The sequence below is a fragment of the Vitis riparia genome, chromosome 10, assembly GCF_004353265.1.
Source record: "Vitis riparia cultivar Riparia Gloire de Montpellier isolate 1030 chromosome 10, EGFV_Vit.rip_1.0, whole genome shotgun sequence".
NCBI lineage: Eukaryota > Viridiplantae > Streptophyta > Magnoliopsida > Vitales > Vitaceae > Vitis > Vitis riparia.
The window spans coordinates 21831045-21847303 of record NC_048440.1 but is presented as its reverse complement, the minus strand read 5'-3'; the positions used below and the strand labels follow the sequence as shown (position 1 = coordinate 21847303).

General features: G+C 35.8%; 2 protein-coding genes across 2 annotated transcripts; one reads left to right on the top strand and one right to left on the bottom strand.

Moving 5' to 3' along the window:
• Window positions 1-602: 602 nt before the first annotated feature.
• LOC117922931 (ubiquinol oxidase 4, chloroplastic/chromoplastic-like) lies at window positions 603-10111 on the bottom strand. Its single transcript, XM_034841160.1, has 9 exons — window positions 9824-10111; window positions 9079-9274; window positions 8203-8296; window positions 5309-5424; window positions 4819-4927; window positions 2922-2990; window positions 2575-2646; window positions 2445-2492; window positions 603-1143 (listed from the first exon to the last, which is right to left on the bottom strand). Exons 1-9 carry the CDS (start codon window positions 9961-9963, stop codon window positions 938-940), a joined length of 1050 nt encoding a protein of 349 aa, XP_034697051.1. The 5' UTR covers window positions 9964-10111; the 3' UTR covers window positions 603-937.
• Window positions 10112-12977: 2866 nt separating this feature from the next.
• LOC117923430 lies at window positions 12978-16072 on the top strand. The gene is made up of 5 exons (XM_034841710.1): window positions 12978-13536; window positions 14375-14824; window positions 14907-15210; window positions 15296-15421; window positions 15636-16072. Exons 1-5 carry the CDS (start codon window positions 13135-13137, stop codon window positions 15656-15658), a joined length of 1305 nt encoding a protein of 434 aa, XP_034697601.1. The 5' UTR covers window positions 12978-13134; the 3' UTR covers window positions 15659-16072.
• The last annotated feature ends 187 nt before the right edge of the window (window positions 16073-16259 follow it).

Here is a 16259-nt window from a genome sequence, read left to right as displayed (position 1 = left end):
TCAAGTCAAAGCGAAAAGTCAAAAATTAAAAAGTATTTTAAATTTCAAACCGACCCAAGGTCAATTCACACCCCACCTACATTTTTATGATTAAAAATCAATTTTAATAATTAAAATTAATTTTCAAGGTGATTATGGAAGTTCACTAGGTTGTTGCATTTAGGACAACTTCCTTTTTGGCTAACGACAAATAATGAAAAAAAAAGTAACTTTATTTGAATGTCAAGAAACGATTTTTCCAGGTACATCCAAACAAATGAAAATTCTTATCATTTTTCTCTTTCTTTGCTTATAATTTTCTTTTCTATTTTCCTTCCCTTAAGCTCTGAAACCAAACATAGCCATTTCATTTTCTCTTTCCATTGGAATTTCCTTTTTCTTTTATTTTGGTCAGAGCAAGAATCTGGACTCACCAGCTGCATTCAACTCATGTTACACGCCACTAGCTTTGTTTCCCACAAAGACCACTCGTGTTTCTCTTCTAGTCATAAACAAACAAACGAGGAAATGTGGGAAAACCTGAAAACCCATTATATAAAAGTAGATCTACAACATAATTTACCAGATTCTCAAGATCTCAAGATCAATTTACACCAGAAAACTCAAGAAATTTTCCTATCTTTTCCCCATTGGTAGACTAAAAACCACAAGCAGGATCCAGTAAAAGCAATATCATGCTTTATGAATGATTCTGAACAATAATGTCAAATAAGAAACTTCCAACCTCTTCACTAAGAGGTAGTTGGAGCTCATCAATAAACAGCCTATCATAGTTGAACATGACATTAAAAGATCAGAAACACATTTATTGAACAACCCAAAAAAAAAAAAAAAAACCTATATTCTGATATATATTCTTGTGTAAGTGTAGACAACTTTTGCCATGTTGGTGAATCAGTTGTATCAGTCTTCTCTTGCTATATTGTCTGTGTCTTGTTTAATGAGAAGAAACTGATTTTTTTATACAATCTACAATACCCTCACACTCTGCTTGAGGCAGGATGCTGCCAGACTCGTCATCAAAGGCATCCTCAGGATATGAATGAGGAGACCGGAGATTCCCATGAGTCTGGCAGGCCTTCATTGTCTTGCAGTGTTCTGCTTCATCATCTCTGATATTCAGAAACACGTCGTACAAGTTCTCTGAAAGAAAGGAAAAAATAGTGAAGAGGAGCAAGTAGAATTTGTAGTGGAAACCATTGTTATGTTCTGAAGACTAGGTGATAACAATAACTTAACAAATTAAGGGAGTTTGTGTTTTTTCCCCCCACCAACATGGGAAAGAGAAAAGCCCTAAGCCTCCAATAGGTGCAGACTTGCAGGTATGTACCTCGAAGTAAAGGTTGTTCAATCATTTCATGAAAAATATCAGCTGCTGAAATCTATGCTCCATTGCTATTTAAGCTCAAGCAAAACTAGACATCAAAATATGGCAAGTGTACAAACACTTTCTCGGCTTCTCTATTCTAAGTAAAATTTGATATTTGGTTATAGTGGTAGTTTGCTAAAAATAACAACTGGTAGAATTAAAATGGCCCCATTAAATCAAAATCACAATATTTTCCAAGATTTGCATATAATGGAATGATTAAAAAAGCATCTAGTATTTGAACAATTTATTTTAGACAGATTAATCTATTTTTCTAACCTAAGAAAAATTTTGTTTTGCAATCCTATCTTCATGTTCATCGATATCCATGATGACTATTTAGGTTCTGGATTTCCCAACTCAACTATATCATAAATCGTGTAAATGAAATAATCTTCCAATATAGTTAGTGAAAAGCAATTATATGAAGTTCCAGCAACTTTCAGCTTCAACTCCATGAAGGGGAATTAAAATATTACGTAGGGAAAAGGAGGGGTTGGATTTTACCAAGTAGGTGCTATTTGTGTAAAGCTGATGAAGAATCAGCAAATCATGTGCTTATTCATTGTCCCACGGCAGCTATGATTAGGCACCTTATTTTTACTCTTTTTGGTGTTCATTGGGTTATGCCCAATTCTATCAAGGAAACCATTCTTGGGTGGAACGGTTCCTTTGTTGGAAAGAAAAGAAAAAAGGTGTAGAATGCAGCCCCTTTATGTTTATTTTGGACTTTATGGAAGGAGAGAAATAAAAGAATCTTTGAAGATACTAAATTAGCGGATCAAGCTATTTTACGGTCTTTGTTGTACATGTTTTCGGATTGGGTTAGGGTGCATGTAGATTGTACATCATGGTCCATTTTTTATTTCATTCATTGGTTGGGTTGTAAGTAAGGGGACGATTTTTTTGCTATTCATTTTCTTTTTGGCCTTGTTGCCTTGTATACATCGTGTATACTTTAAGGTGTACATCAGGCTTTCTTAATACAATTGCTTTTACTTATCAAAAAAAAATATTACGGAGGGAAAAGTAAACTATGAACCACAAAGAGCCATACTCAGGACTTGATTGTTACCTATTTTAGGCCTCCGAGACTTTGGAGCTCTGGCAGTTTGAAATTCATCTGGAAAGAAATAAAAGGAAATGCTAAACCGAGAGTTCAATTAAGAAGAGAGAGAACCAAAGGTGGTAACAAATGGACTTACCAAACAGATACAAGTCACCTTCAGTATAGTACCTCACAGCAATCTCAGGAGCAGGTAAGTTTTTCAACTCGTCTACAAATGAAACAGAAGGGTCACATGTTATTCTCATGGACAGGCCATGTTAGGATTGTCAAAGTTGAAACAGGAGATCAAGAGGGGATTTGTTAGGCAACTGATCGGACGTTAGGATCATGCAGTTGGATCCTTTGGCATGTTCTAAGATGTTGGGTATGACATAATGGTCAGAAGGCTAACCCCTCTGTATGTTGCATGCACTCTGGCATCTAGTATTTTTTATGTTAGTCTCATTTTTCATGTTGCCAAAACTTAAGCTCTTTAAGTCTTACCTCCTTGGCTCTTGATAAACTTGTCATAAGTTTCATATGCATGGCTCTCCACACATTCAGAAAGGTGATCTGCATGAGTGATAAAAGAGTCTATTAATCAGCATCCAATAATTAATGCTATACAATCCATGTACATGACAATTCATTCATATCGTTCAGCATAAAAAAATTACACTCCAGTATATTCGAACAATGAAGGAAATGTCCAAAATGCTTTTGTCCATGAGGTTATGGTATGGTAGCTACCAACGCATAGGCTAAGCCTCCAGTCGCTATTTCATTTCCATTCTTTCACAAGGTTCCATGCACATTTTTGGTGAAGGGAGCTTTGAATTTAGAAAGACAACAGTTAGGTAATTTAAGGGATATGTTCATTCAAATATAAATACATTGTAGATGCAGTAAATGGTTTTAAAGAAGAGGATAATAAAAGAGCACAAAATGATCACTTAGCTAGAGGTCAACCTTAAAAAGGTTTCTTAGAAAAATTTTGTTGTGGGCTTGCAAATAAACTTAGGACATGTTTGGGAATTGTTTTTTAGAATAGTTTTTTAATCATGCACAAAATGTTTTTTTTAGAACAAAAAACATAGAAAACACATTTGACAATCAAAAACTGTTTTTTGTTTTTTGTTCTTAAGAACAGAAAATAGGATGTTTTCAAATAACATATTTTAGTTGTTTTATTTTGTTTTTTGAAGACTGTTTTAAGAAATAATTATACAAACATATAGAATGATTAAAAATAAAATACTAGACGTAAAAATCATTTTTAAAACATATTTAAAAATATTAAAAACGTGTTAAAATCATTTTAAGTTTCCAAACAGACTTTTGTTTCACAAAATTTTGAGAACAATTTTCAAAAACTATTTTTCAAAATTGTTTTCGAAAACGGTATACAAACGGGCCCTTAGTTTCTATAACCATTTAGAACAATAGAATAAAGAGGCAATGAGAGACATGATTTTGGGAAGAGGGAAAAACCACAACATTAACCATAAAATACAAATGGGTAGTAGAAATTTGGGAGAAGGTGGGAGGTGTTGCACATTGGAGCCCTTGTTTTTCAAGATTTGGGGTAGAAATAGTTGAAATTATCCTTATGCAAATCCAAGATACAAGGGTCAAAAGAGATTATGAGGACAAGTCGGTTTGGAAATTGAACAAGGGCAGAAGTTCTCTGAAAAATACTATTATAGTTCTTTGGAGTTAGCTTTTGGAGATCTTTTTCCAGTCAAAGAAGTTTGGGATTCTTGGGCTCCTCCAAAGGTGGGTTTCGCTCTGGCTTGGGAGGCTTTTTGGGCAAAATCATGACATTAGACCAGCTAAGGAGGAGAGATAGAACCATAGCTACCTAGAGTTGCTTGTCTAAGAATGACTCAGCTACACATGTACTTCTTCATTATGGTGTAGATCATAGTTTTGGTACCTATTATTCTCACTCTTTATGGGAGTTCCCTTTTATGGTGACAGATGCTTTCTTAGGATGAGGCGGTTTTTTTTTAGGGAAAAGGCACAGAAAAGCTTGCAGGTTAGCCTCATTATGTTTGTTCTAGACTACTTAGCAGAAGAAAAATCAAAGTAACTTTTGAAGGAGTGGGGAAGTCAATTTCAATTGTTAAAGAATAATTTTGTTTTTTGTCAAAGTAACTTTGTTTGGTTCAGATATTTGTGGAGGAACAGAATGCTCATCTGTGCTTGATTTTATGGATAAGGTGGAACTGCGGTAATGTGTTTCCTGTTCCTTTTCTCTACATTTGGCAACCTTTCTATACTTCCTGTGTACTCAAGTTCTGCCCTCTTGTTTATTAGCATTTTTTTAATTAATTGTTCCTTTGCCTATCAAATAAATTAATAGATAACCATAAAATAAGAACCAGAACTGCATACTTACATGCCATTCTAGGGCTCAATACATACATGAAGACCGTCATGAAATAATAGAAGATTGCAATATGTTGAGCAAGAAAGCGATCGAACCACCAAGCATTTCCCCCCAATTCCTGCAATAAAATCCTTTTATTATATAAACAGCAAGAGAACAGAATATTCAAGAAAAAATTTGCAAATAAACAAACCTATGGTGTAATTTGAAGACTGCATCATAACAAATGGTAGGAAAATAATACAACGATGAAGCTAGAAATGGTCTAGAACTTCCTACTTGTGGATATGACTAAATTCTAACCATGAAACAGAATTTGGATGAAATATAGACACTGACATGACAAGACTAGCATAAATTATGGCAAAAACAAAGAAACATCCATCATAATTCATTGATGAAACTTCTCCAAGATGACACACCATAATGAAACAAAGAAAAAAAAATGAGGAAGCTTGAAAATATGATTAAGGTCAAAAATTTGAAGTAAGAACAGTACTTCCATGATAAGCAGATGATGCATTTCATTCCAGCTCTCTGCAAAATGCACCTTCAGATAATCCGCCCTTCTCCACCAGCCAAAACTCTCATACATGTGCAGAACAGACATAAAAGCTGCAATGAAACAGAACAATGTCACAAGTCCAATTAAAATAATATAAAATACACTATTTTAAAAAAAAAAATTGCACTTGGCTAATCACAACATTGGCTGGCCAAGGTGTTGGCTAATAGGTTGAAGGGGGTGTTAGCTAAGGTGATTTCTGAGACCCAAAATGCGTTTGTGGAGGGTAGGCAAATATTGGATGCAATGCTCATTGCGAATGAAGTAATAGACTCAATTTTGAAAAGCAATGGAAGGGCAATTCTTTGTAAGTTGGATATTGAGAAAGCCTATGATCATGTGGAGTGGTCTTTTTTGCTTACAGATATGGAGAAAATGGGGTTTGGGGATAAGTGGTTAAGGTGGATTAAATGATGTTTATCCACAGCCAGGTTTTTGTTTTTGTTACCATAACACATTCAGGCTTCTTTCAAAGCTCTATGGGCCTAAGGCAGGGAGACCCGCTTTCATCTTACCTTTTTGTGATAGCAATGGAAGCCCTTGGTTGTCTTTTAAAGAGAGCAGTCTGTGGTGGCTTTTTATCGGCTTGTCAAGTGCGAGGTAGAGGAGATGAAGGGGTCAAGGTCTCCCACCTGCTGTTTGTTGATGATACTTTGATTTTTTGTGAAGCACGAGAGGAGAAAATGACGTTTTTGTGCTGGTTGTTGATGTGGTTTGAGTCAATCTCTAGGTTGAAGGTTAATTTGGATAAAAGTGAGTTGATCCCGATGGGAAGGGTGGAGAACGTGGATGATTTGACTTGTGAGCTAGATTGCAAGGTGGGAAGTCTTCCATCCACTTATTTGGGGATGTCGTTAGGGGGCTCCTTTTAATTCCGTGACAGCTTGGGATGGTATTAAGGGAAGATTCCGTAAAAGAATGGCTATGTAAAAGCAACAATATATCTCTAAGGGTGGGAGAATCACTTTGATTCATAGTACTTTGTCCAACCTGCCTATTTTTTTCATGTCCATCCTCCATCTGCCAAGAGTTGTCAGAATGAGATTGGAGCAGATCCAGAGGGACTTTTTGTGGGGAGGTAGGGCTCTCGAGCAAAAACCTCATTTAGTCAAGTGGTCAACAGTTTGCACAAATTAAATAAAAGGGGGTTTGAGGATTAAGAGCCTCACTTTGCTCAACAAGGCTCTCCTTGGCAAAAGAACATGGCGTTTTGCAACTAAAAGAGAGGCTTTTTGGAACCAAGTTATAAGGGGAAATATGGGGAAATATGGGGAGGATCGAGGTGGGCGGTGTTCCTGGGAGGTTTGGGAGGAGTATGGAGTAGGGTTGTGGAAAGCAATTAGAAAGCTTGGCCACCTTGTTAACACTAGACTTTCTTTTGTGGTGGGTAATGGCCAGAGGGTGAGCTTTTGGAATGATAAGTGGTGTGGAACTTCTTCGTTTTGTGAATCTTACCCCTTTTTATTTGTTTTCTCTACAACCAAGGAGGCTAAGGTGAGTGATATGCGGACTGTTTTAGCAAGTGGGTTAAAAGGGGGAGGGAGGGAGTTGGAACCCTTGTTTCACTAGGCCCTTCATTGTTTGGGAGCTGGTTGAGGTGGAGAACCTGTTGGGGCGCTTGTGTGGGGAAAGAGTGTTGTTAGATGAGGAGGACGAGGTGAGGTGGTTGAAGTCCAAAGATGGCAACTTCTCAGTAAAGTCCCTTTACAAAGTCTTAGAGCCAGACTCATCGGTTTGTTTCCCATTGAAGATAATTTGGAACTCTTGGGTGTAGCCAAAAATTAGTTTCCTTGCTTGGGAAGCTTTTTGGGAAAAAACTCAAACTTTGGACCAAATTCAAAAGAGGGGATGGATGGGTCTTAGCAAATAGATGCTTCTTGTGCCAAGCTCATGAGGAGACTATTGACCATCTTCTCCTCCATTGCAAAAAGACGAGGGAGGTGTGGAAATTGTTTTTTACCTTATTCAGTGTATTTTGGGTGTTCCCTTCTTCAGTAAGGGAGAACCTCTTGGGATGGAATGGCACTTGGGTGGGCCAAAAGCAGGGTGGTGTGGAAAGCGGGCCCTTTATACTTGTTTTGGTATGTTTGGAAGGCTAGCAATAGAATTGTTTTTAAGATGGGGTGTTGTCCTTGCAAAGGCTGAAAGCTTCTTTTGTGTATTTACTTTGGTCGGAGACCAAACTGTCTATAAAAGATGATCCTTCGACATTAATAGTTTTTATAAATTGGGTGGGATCCCATTGAGGGAGGGGTTGTTTTTTGTACATCTTGTTTGGACAGTTTTCCTTTTTGTTCCCGCTGTAAGGGGATGAGTTTCCTTCTCTTGTACATTTTGGGCCACTATTTTAGCGCCTCTTTTTTAATACAATACTTTTACTTATAAAAAAAAATATTGTATAATGTCATAGAGTAATATCAAATACAAAAGTTTTAGCAAAACCTAATAAATTCGTCTAAAGGAACTATGTATATGTGAAGAGATTGAAAATTTGAGCATACCTTTCCATGCATTCACTAAAACTATGATTATATATGGAAAGAATAAAGGAACATCTCCATTTCCTACTACTGGTTATTTTGGATTAATCAATGTTACCCTATTTTAGATGGCTACAGATAAAGTTTGATGTGTGGGAGGGTATGCAAAATCAAGTTTGATCTGATTAAAAGTTTAGCAGGATTTTAAGTATATGCCAGAATTTTTAGGTATCAAGACCTTTTACTAACATTTTAATGGCCAAACACTATAAAATTTTTCCAAAGAAATCATGAGACCCTCCCAGAGGGCTAAACCAGTTGAGGAAATAAAGAAACTTAAGCACTCACCAAAATAAGGAACTCTTGCAATTGTTTCCAGTACAAAAAACCTTGCATAGTCTCGGTCATGATACAACGTGTCAAGTATCTTGATCACGGACTCCTGGAATGGTTGATAGAGTTAAACCATAATTGCAGAGTATCAACTTCTGCAAGAGGCAGATGCCTGTCTAGCAGCTCCAAGATTCCAAAACGTGAACTCCAGTAGGAATATGAAAATGAATCAACAGGCACTTCAAATCCCCACTTTCTCAAGCTAAGGGTATGTCATTGATTGAGTACATGGCAGCTAGAAAACAGACTACGTAAAAGATTCTCAAAACATAGGGCCATAGTTTGCAATAGTAAAGTGTCATCGTTTTGTAGTTCAATTTCCCAAATTATAAATTACAAAAAGAAGAGGCAACGTGAAGACATACAATCTATTATAAGAACCTTATAAACATGATCAGGTTATCATTTATAGATAGCATGATGTAGAATTTAGAAAAGGGCTTTAAAACTAAAACACTCTGAATATAGCCTTCCACCCAACTGAGAATTGGGTCTATCATCCAAACATCAAGCAAGGAATATAACCAAGCTTCAAGTTATCATGGGTTCCAGCAGACAATAGTAATCCAGAATTACACATCAAATCATCTGCCCAAATTGTAGGCAACACTTTCACTCATTCAAAAATCTAGGCCTAGATTATTGGATAAAGTAGTGAGCCCAAAATAAAAGGAGGCTAAGAGGAAAAAAAAAAATACTTAGTCATACACAATTACAGAATACTAGGCATAGATTATGAGATAAAGTTTTCAATTCAACATATAAATTTTACTTTACATACAGCATAGTGGAAGTCAATCGAGTCGGATAAAAAAGAATGAGAAAATTTACCGTTAGAAAGACATTGAAAGATTGCTCAAACTTGATAACCCATCTATTCAAGACACTGGATGATGAACTGTCTTGTGGCGCCCCACTGCATCCTTTACTGTCATCTTCAGGGAAACTGTTTGACTGAAATGATTCCTCCACAGTTACTTTCTCCTCGTTTTCTTGCAAAATTGTGGCTTGAACTGAATGAAATTTTCTGCTCAAACCAAACTTCAAATTAACAACTAATCAAAACCCCCATTTCAAAATTTCCAGCATGCAGAAATTTGACAACAAGTATTACCAGATTGACAGTCTGCCTATCCAATACACATGAAGAATCTATAATAAGCACAATTTGATTCAAATTCAATCTAATTATCTCACGAAATAGAGAGTTTCTAACACAACTTCGAACAAGTCGATAAGAACAACCAAAATCAACATATTCTTCAGGATTTCCATCAAATACGCTATAATTTTAACACCCAATACCTAAACTCTAAATCCTCAGTTTCCTCGCCAAACAAAGAGACAGAAAATAAATGAATAAGCCCTCATGCTGTATGCTGTTCGGTCATCAAATAAGGAGAATTGAACTCAGCTAAGCCAAACAGTTGACTTGTCCTGACCTAATCGTCGAGGTTTTCAGCTTTCTCAGCTCACAAACAATGAGAAAGCAAACTCAAATTCTAAGAATTTTCCATTTCGTACCTTTTTCTCAGCAACCAAACAAACTATATTAAGGCCAAAAAGGGAAAAATACCTGGAAAGGAACCGAGAAGAAGAGAGAGGACTGCAATGAAAAGAGTTTGGTGAGCTGAAGGAACCTAAGTGTCTACCCTTCTTTGCCTTCAACGACGGAACGGATACCACAAAGACTGCCGATGATAGAGAAGCCGCCATCGTCCCTCTCGATACGACGTCGTTGCAGAGAATTGAAGAACGAACTTGAATTTAGAGAAGTTGAGAGAGGAAACTAAGCAGCAAAAATGGATTTGGCAAGCGGTAGTGCAGAAAAATGAAAAATGGGTTGTGTTTTGAAATATTCGGAAGTTTTGTCCTTATTAGACAAAGGATATTTAGCGGAGGATTCGTTTGCAATTGGCGGGAGGGCGGCGCCGGTCGGCACACATTCCCCGTCGTCGCAGCCGATTCTACTTGTCCGTGAGGAGGGTTACGTTGCGTGTGGACTGTTTGGACCCCAAGGCCCACGAAGGACCATAGAGCCCAACCCGACCATGGCCCAACTTTGAAACTTTTGTTTGATCCAATTTGAGGCCCGTTTGAATTTGTCTCTACCAATGTCCTAGGTTTAAATAAAGTGTTTTTAATAAGGAAGTAAAGTAGAATATTAAATTTGGTCTTTCTTTTTCTTTTCTTTTTTTTTTAAACTCAAGTATGAAAGAAAATTACTTTTAAATTTTAAGATATTTTTAGATCTATTCATTTTTTCTTTAATAATGGAATAAAATAATTATCATCAATTTATAAGAAAATTCTCTAATTAAAATTTCCAAACATAGTTCACACTTGTAATAAAAATTTTCAATTACTTTTCAAAGAAAAAAAAACTTATATTTTATGTTATTTTCCAAATTAAAATTTTAAAAATTAATAAATTGATTTTTGTTATAAAATATGAGAATTTATGGGACTATAAGAACTTGTAGATGATAATTTGTATTTCGTAATGATATATATCTTTTTGTGACTTTCTAAGAGACCTATAATGAAAATTCATTTTGTTTTCTTCCTATATTTTAATTTTTTTTTCCTTCTACTTTATTATTTTACAACAATTTTAATCATAAAACATAAATATGAAAATACACCCTAAATAACTAATAAACTTAATTTATAAAATGTCTAATATTTTCTTAGCAACCAAATATAATTAGAGACCCTAATTATTGTTTAATTACCAAAATTTTAGCTAATTGTATAATGAATCATTATAAAATGTTTATTATTAAAGTAAATTCTTATATTTTAAGTTAATTGAAAATATATTAAATTATTTTTTTCTAATTAATGTCTAATAATTTTTGTATAATTAAACAAATTTTATAAGAAGCAACAATTTTAGTGACTTTATTTTAAGTTCCTTTTTAGGGGCCATTTGGTAAATTAATTTGATTATTAAATAACTTAATTTAAGTTATTAAGTAAATTAAGCATTTTTTTTGTAAAGTAACTTAATATCACGACTCAAAGTTAAAAATAAATTTAAATATTAAGTAAAATAATTAACTCATTTTTAATTTAAATTATTATTATTTTTTATTTTATTTCCCACAATAAGAATGTATCTAACAATCATAACTCCTTATCCATGATTTGTTTTATAATAAATATCTTAAGGTTATGTATTAAAAACATTTAAGTGTGGGTTAATAAACAAATTATTATTAGGATTAATAAAAATAAATGTAATTAAAATTAATGATAATAAATATTAATTAGAATAAATATGTTAATTTGATAACTTAAAATAAATTTTAAATTAATTTATTAAATAACCTTAATATTTAAAGCAAAAAATAAAATAATAATAAATTTTAAGTTAACAACATAAAAATAATTTAAATTTAAATCAATTTAAGTAATTAAATAACAAATATTAAGTTTTATCACGTACTTACTTAATCACAAGATTTTTTAACAAAATTAACCAAACAAATATAAAAACTTTTTATTGAACTTAAAAAAAATAAAAAAATAAAAATTGACTTCTCAAAAGTCATCAAAGCAGGACTTAATGTTTTTTTAAATGACATCAATTATACAAGCATTAGAAATTATTTCCAAATATTTGGACGCCTATGATAAAGTAATTTTTAAACCAACGGCGAGAAAATTAAGGTAACGTCTCAAATAAAACAAACATCAACACTACAAGATTATAAGAATACCAACTGTCCATGTTTCTCGGTAAAAAAGAGGACACGTAGCCAATAATGGAATATGAGGAATCAAAATAAAAAAATATATTGAGTGAGGAGTGATAATAAAAAAAGAATAATCAAAGAAGGGACCTCCAACTTAAAAATATAAAAACATACTGGAGCTGATGACTCATCCTAACACGTATGCCATAATGCCAACTTGGCATCAGCTCAATGGAGTAGGTTCCTGAAGTTTAGCTGTAATCCCAAGGGCTTCATGTTCTCTATTTTTATAATTTTTTTTAATGAGACAGATGAAACTTGTCAGCATCACCATCTTTTACGCGTAGAAAGGCCCCAAAGCACAGGCCACATGCCGCCGCTCGGAGGCCCTCTTGGCTCTTGGCTCTTGCCTATCACTGTCGCTCACGTCCGAACCGTGGCTTCTCCGTCACTGTTGGATTCGTTGAGGCGCCACCTACACCCCCGTTTGACCTTAAAGGAACAGGGGAAAGCTTGGTGCCATAGCAAGAGTGAGGTTGTCAAATGGCTTGTACTAACTACTAACTACTAAGCTTTTATTGGTTTGTACATTAATTTATAGGTATCTACTGCATTTTTGGTAGGCATAAAAAAGTTACCACTAATCCATTGCATCACATAACCACTTTTGGAAGTCATTATTAAAGTATTATATATAAAAATTATTTTAAAAAATATTTGAAAACATGTAAAATAAGAGGTTTAGAATATTTCAAGCTTTTTATCAGACAAACCATAAAAAATAGTTTTCAAAAACACTTTTCAAATATAATCTAATTTTCTTAATTTATATTCATGAAAATATTATACACATTGTTGAATCATAAATTAATAATGTAAATTTTAAAGGAATGAGTGATTCACCAATGCATTAAAGGCTTTCATGCTTCACACATGTCCCTTGAGAACTCACCGATGCTTTTAAGAGTAGACTTTCGAAAAGACTAGATTCATCATACTCACATCAGAAAGAACCAATTAGCCACTGGCCACGACAGCTACACGCAGGGCTCCAGGAGCTATCCCAAGTACTTGTATTTTCTGTACTTAAAACAGAGACTGTTTTTTGTCGTCTGAGTGCTGAAACTTGAAACAACTATTTCTCAAATTCACCTGATCATTTGCAGAGCTGTTATGATCGGGAGGAATGGAAGAAGAGAGAGAGTTTTTCCTGAGAAGCAACAAGGCATTTTCAGGGTACTTGGGTCTTGAAGGAGGTGAATTGCAGAGCTTCAGATCATGCCTTAAGTGGGTGTGTGTGGATCAGTCCAATCTGTGGAGGACCGGCCTCTCATGGTCCATCTTCTTTGTTCTGGCCATTGGCGTTCCAATCCTCTCCCACTTCCTTTTTTCTTGCTCCAGCTGTGACGACAAGCACACAAGGCCTTATGATGCGATAGTGCAGTTGTCTCTTTCTTCTCTTGCCGCTCTCTCATTCATCAGCCTGTCTGCTCTTGTAAAGAAGTATGGGCTCCGGAGGTCGCTTTTCCTCGATAAGCTTTGCGATGTGAGTGAAAAGGTTCGACTGGGGTATACACAGCAGCTCCATGTATGTTTCTCTTCACCTTTTTCTTTGATACGAGTTTGAATTCTGAGTAAATGTGAGTGGTTTTGGGTCCCAGTTCTTCAAAACTGGCAGGACCCTCATATGTGGTAGCTCTGTTGTTGAATTTGAGTGGGTTTCCATTAACTGACTGATGAATCAGAAAGTGGGTTTTTGGGATTTAGTTTTTCTTCCCCTTTTTTTCTTTGATAGTCCCATTTCATTAGAACTACCAGGACCCCTATGCATGGTTGCTTTGTCATTGAACTTGAATGGATTTTCATGAACTAACTGATGAATCAGAAAGTAGGTTTTGGGGATTTAGTTTCTGCTAACATCATCTTTATTTTTAGGATCAAGGAATTCAAATTCTGAACATTCATATGGGTTTCAGAGATAATTTCTGAAAAAACCCTTTAATCAATGGTTTTGGAAATCACCATTGACAGTTGATCAGTCCCTCTGTTGCTCTATGTACAGAGCAAGAAACAGAGCAGTCTAGTTTCTTTCAGTTCCCTAGTGATATCTGATTCTAGGGAAACCATAGGATCTTTGATTGACATTGACACAAGGGGATGAAACTGGAATCTCAATACTATGGGAAAAATAGTAGAAGAACCAAAAGTGGATCCATTTTTCTCAACCACAACAATCGACTTCTATTTTAAGCCAATAACCCATGTCCCACACTAGGACAACATAAAGAGAATAATTAATTTTGAAGCTTAGCATAGGTGCCATTGCTTTAAGGAGATGTTTAATGGCGTATTTCTCAATCAATCAAACGCTAGATTATAGGGAATAATGTATCCTTTTTTGACAGCATAATATTTTTTCCTTGCAGAGATCAATGAAGCTGCTGTCTCTTTTTGTCCTCCCCTGTTTTGCTGTGGAGATTGCCTACAAAATATGGTGGTACATCACAGGAGCCACTCAAATACCTTATCTTGGTAACATCTACCTGAGTCACGCCATTGCCTGCACATTGGAGCTGTGTTCATGGCTTTACAGGACCGCAATTTTCCTCCTCGTCTGCGTTCTCTTCAGACTGATCTGCCATATGCAGATACTCAGGCTGGAAGACTTTGCCCAGGTTTTCCAGAAAGAATCTGATGTGGGGTCGGTCTTGAAGGAGCATTTGAGAATCAGAAGGAACCTCAGGATCATAAGTCACAGATTCCGGGTTTTTATTTTATCCAGTTTGATCCTGGTCACGGCAAGTCAGCTAGCATCCCTGCTCATCACCACCAGGTCCAGTGCTAAAGTGACAATATACAAGGCTGGAGAACTAGCAGTAATTTTCTGGTCTCCACTCCTCAAGTCCCCGCTGATCAGCTGCTTCTTATAGTACTAATTATTCTGGTTTTGTGCTGCAGTTGTGCTCCATCAGCCTGGTGACTGGGCTAGGCATATGCCTGCGCAGCGCAACAAAGATCACACACAAAGCACAGTCAGTGACATGCCTTGCTGCAAAGTGGCACGTCTGTGCAACCATCGACACATTTGATGCAACGGATGGTGAGACTCCCACTATTCGTGCTGCTTCCGCCCAAGTTTTTCCTGTCAATACTAATTGGGGATCAGATGATGAAGAAGGAGATGGAGATGATGTTCTCGATAATACTAAAATGATCCCGATTTATGCACACACCATCTCCTTCCACAAGAGGCAAGCTTTAGGTGAGTGGAATCAAACTACTAATTTGTTAAGCAGTTTGGTACTATGATATATAGTAATCATCAAATGGGGTTGAATGTCCTGCAGTGACATATCTAGAGAACAACAGAGCAGGGATTACAGTTTTCGGGTTCATGCTGGACAGGACATGGCTGCACACCATTTTTGGGGTTGAGATGTCTCTTGTGCTCTGGTTACTCAGCAAGACAATCGGTATTTCTTGAGCTTTCCTTTACTACAGAGAAGATACAACGATTTTTTTACCCTTAATGATTCAAATTTTTATTTCTTCCTTTTTGTGATCATTCACTTGTAAAAATTGAAAAGGACATCGTGTCATTGTTGAATGAAGCTCTGAAAGTATCCTGTTTGATGTTTCTTTGAAAACTACTGACCTACTTCACAACACACACTCTAACATATACAGCTTGGACATTGAAAAAGGCGTGAAACTGAGAAAGCTAAAGGCTCTTCACAAGGGAAACAGATGGAGGGGGTGCAGGAAAGCAGTAGCTAGCTGCCTGTGATTATGGCACTTTGCCCTGATCTTTTCTCATGAGAGCCTTCCTGAGGGGACTTTCACTTTCATGTGAAATACAGACTTTTCTGCATTTTAGTCTACCAACCCGAGTCCAACCGGAAGAAAATGTTCACAAGAAAAACCAGAAAGATCTAACTATCAACAACTTCTTAGATCAATAAATTTAATGAAAGGGAGCTGGTCACGGAACATATGGAGGAGAGGACTCAATGTCCCTGTTCTAGCTGCTATATATATATACATTGATGCCCAGTAGAACTATGGATTTGTAGTAGAAGACTGTAACCATTGATCTTCAAGAATTTAAGTGAAATTTCAGATTCTGTGTTGATGAATTTTTCCAACTGCTTATGATAAAAAGCTTTCCACTTAAAGCGCAGGGAAGAGAGCCATTCGGCCCATTCGACATGTAAAATCACAAGTTGGCTTGCCGCCGAAAGGGCTCAAAATAATAATAATAATAATAATAACCTCTTTAAAAACATTTTATTGATTTATATGCAAAGAATT

Coding starts and splice junctions, on each gene's coding strand:
- LOC117922931 (XM_034841160.1), bottom strand. CDS start 9,963: ATGGCGGCTTCTCTATCATCGGCAGTCTTTGTGGTATCCGTTCCGTCG. Junction 8,297..9,078: donor CTTTCAATGTCTTTCTAACG/GTAAATTTTCTC, acceptor CAACCATTCCAG/GAGTCCGTGATCAAGATACT. Junction 1,144..2,444: donor GTCTCGGAGGCCTAAAATAG/GTAACAATCAAG, acceptor CCTTTCTTTCAG/AGAACTTGTACGACGTGTTT.
- LOC117923430 (XM_034841710.1), top strand. CDS start 13,135: ATGGAAGAAGAGAGAGAGTTTTTCCTGAGAAGCAACAAGGCATTTTCA. Junction 13,537..14,374: donor GGTATACACAGCAGCTCCAT/GTATGTTTCTCT, acceptor TTTTCCTTGCAG/AGATCAATGAAGCTGCTGTC. Junction 15,422..15,635: donor GTTACTCAGCAAGACAATCG/GTATTTCTTGAG, acceptor TAACATATACAG/CTTGGACATTGAAAAAGGCG.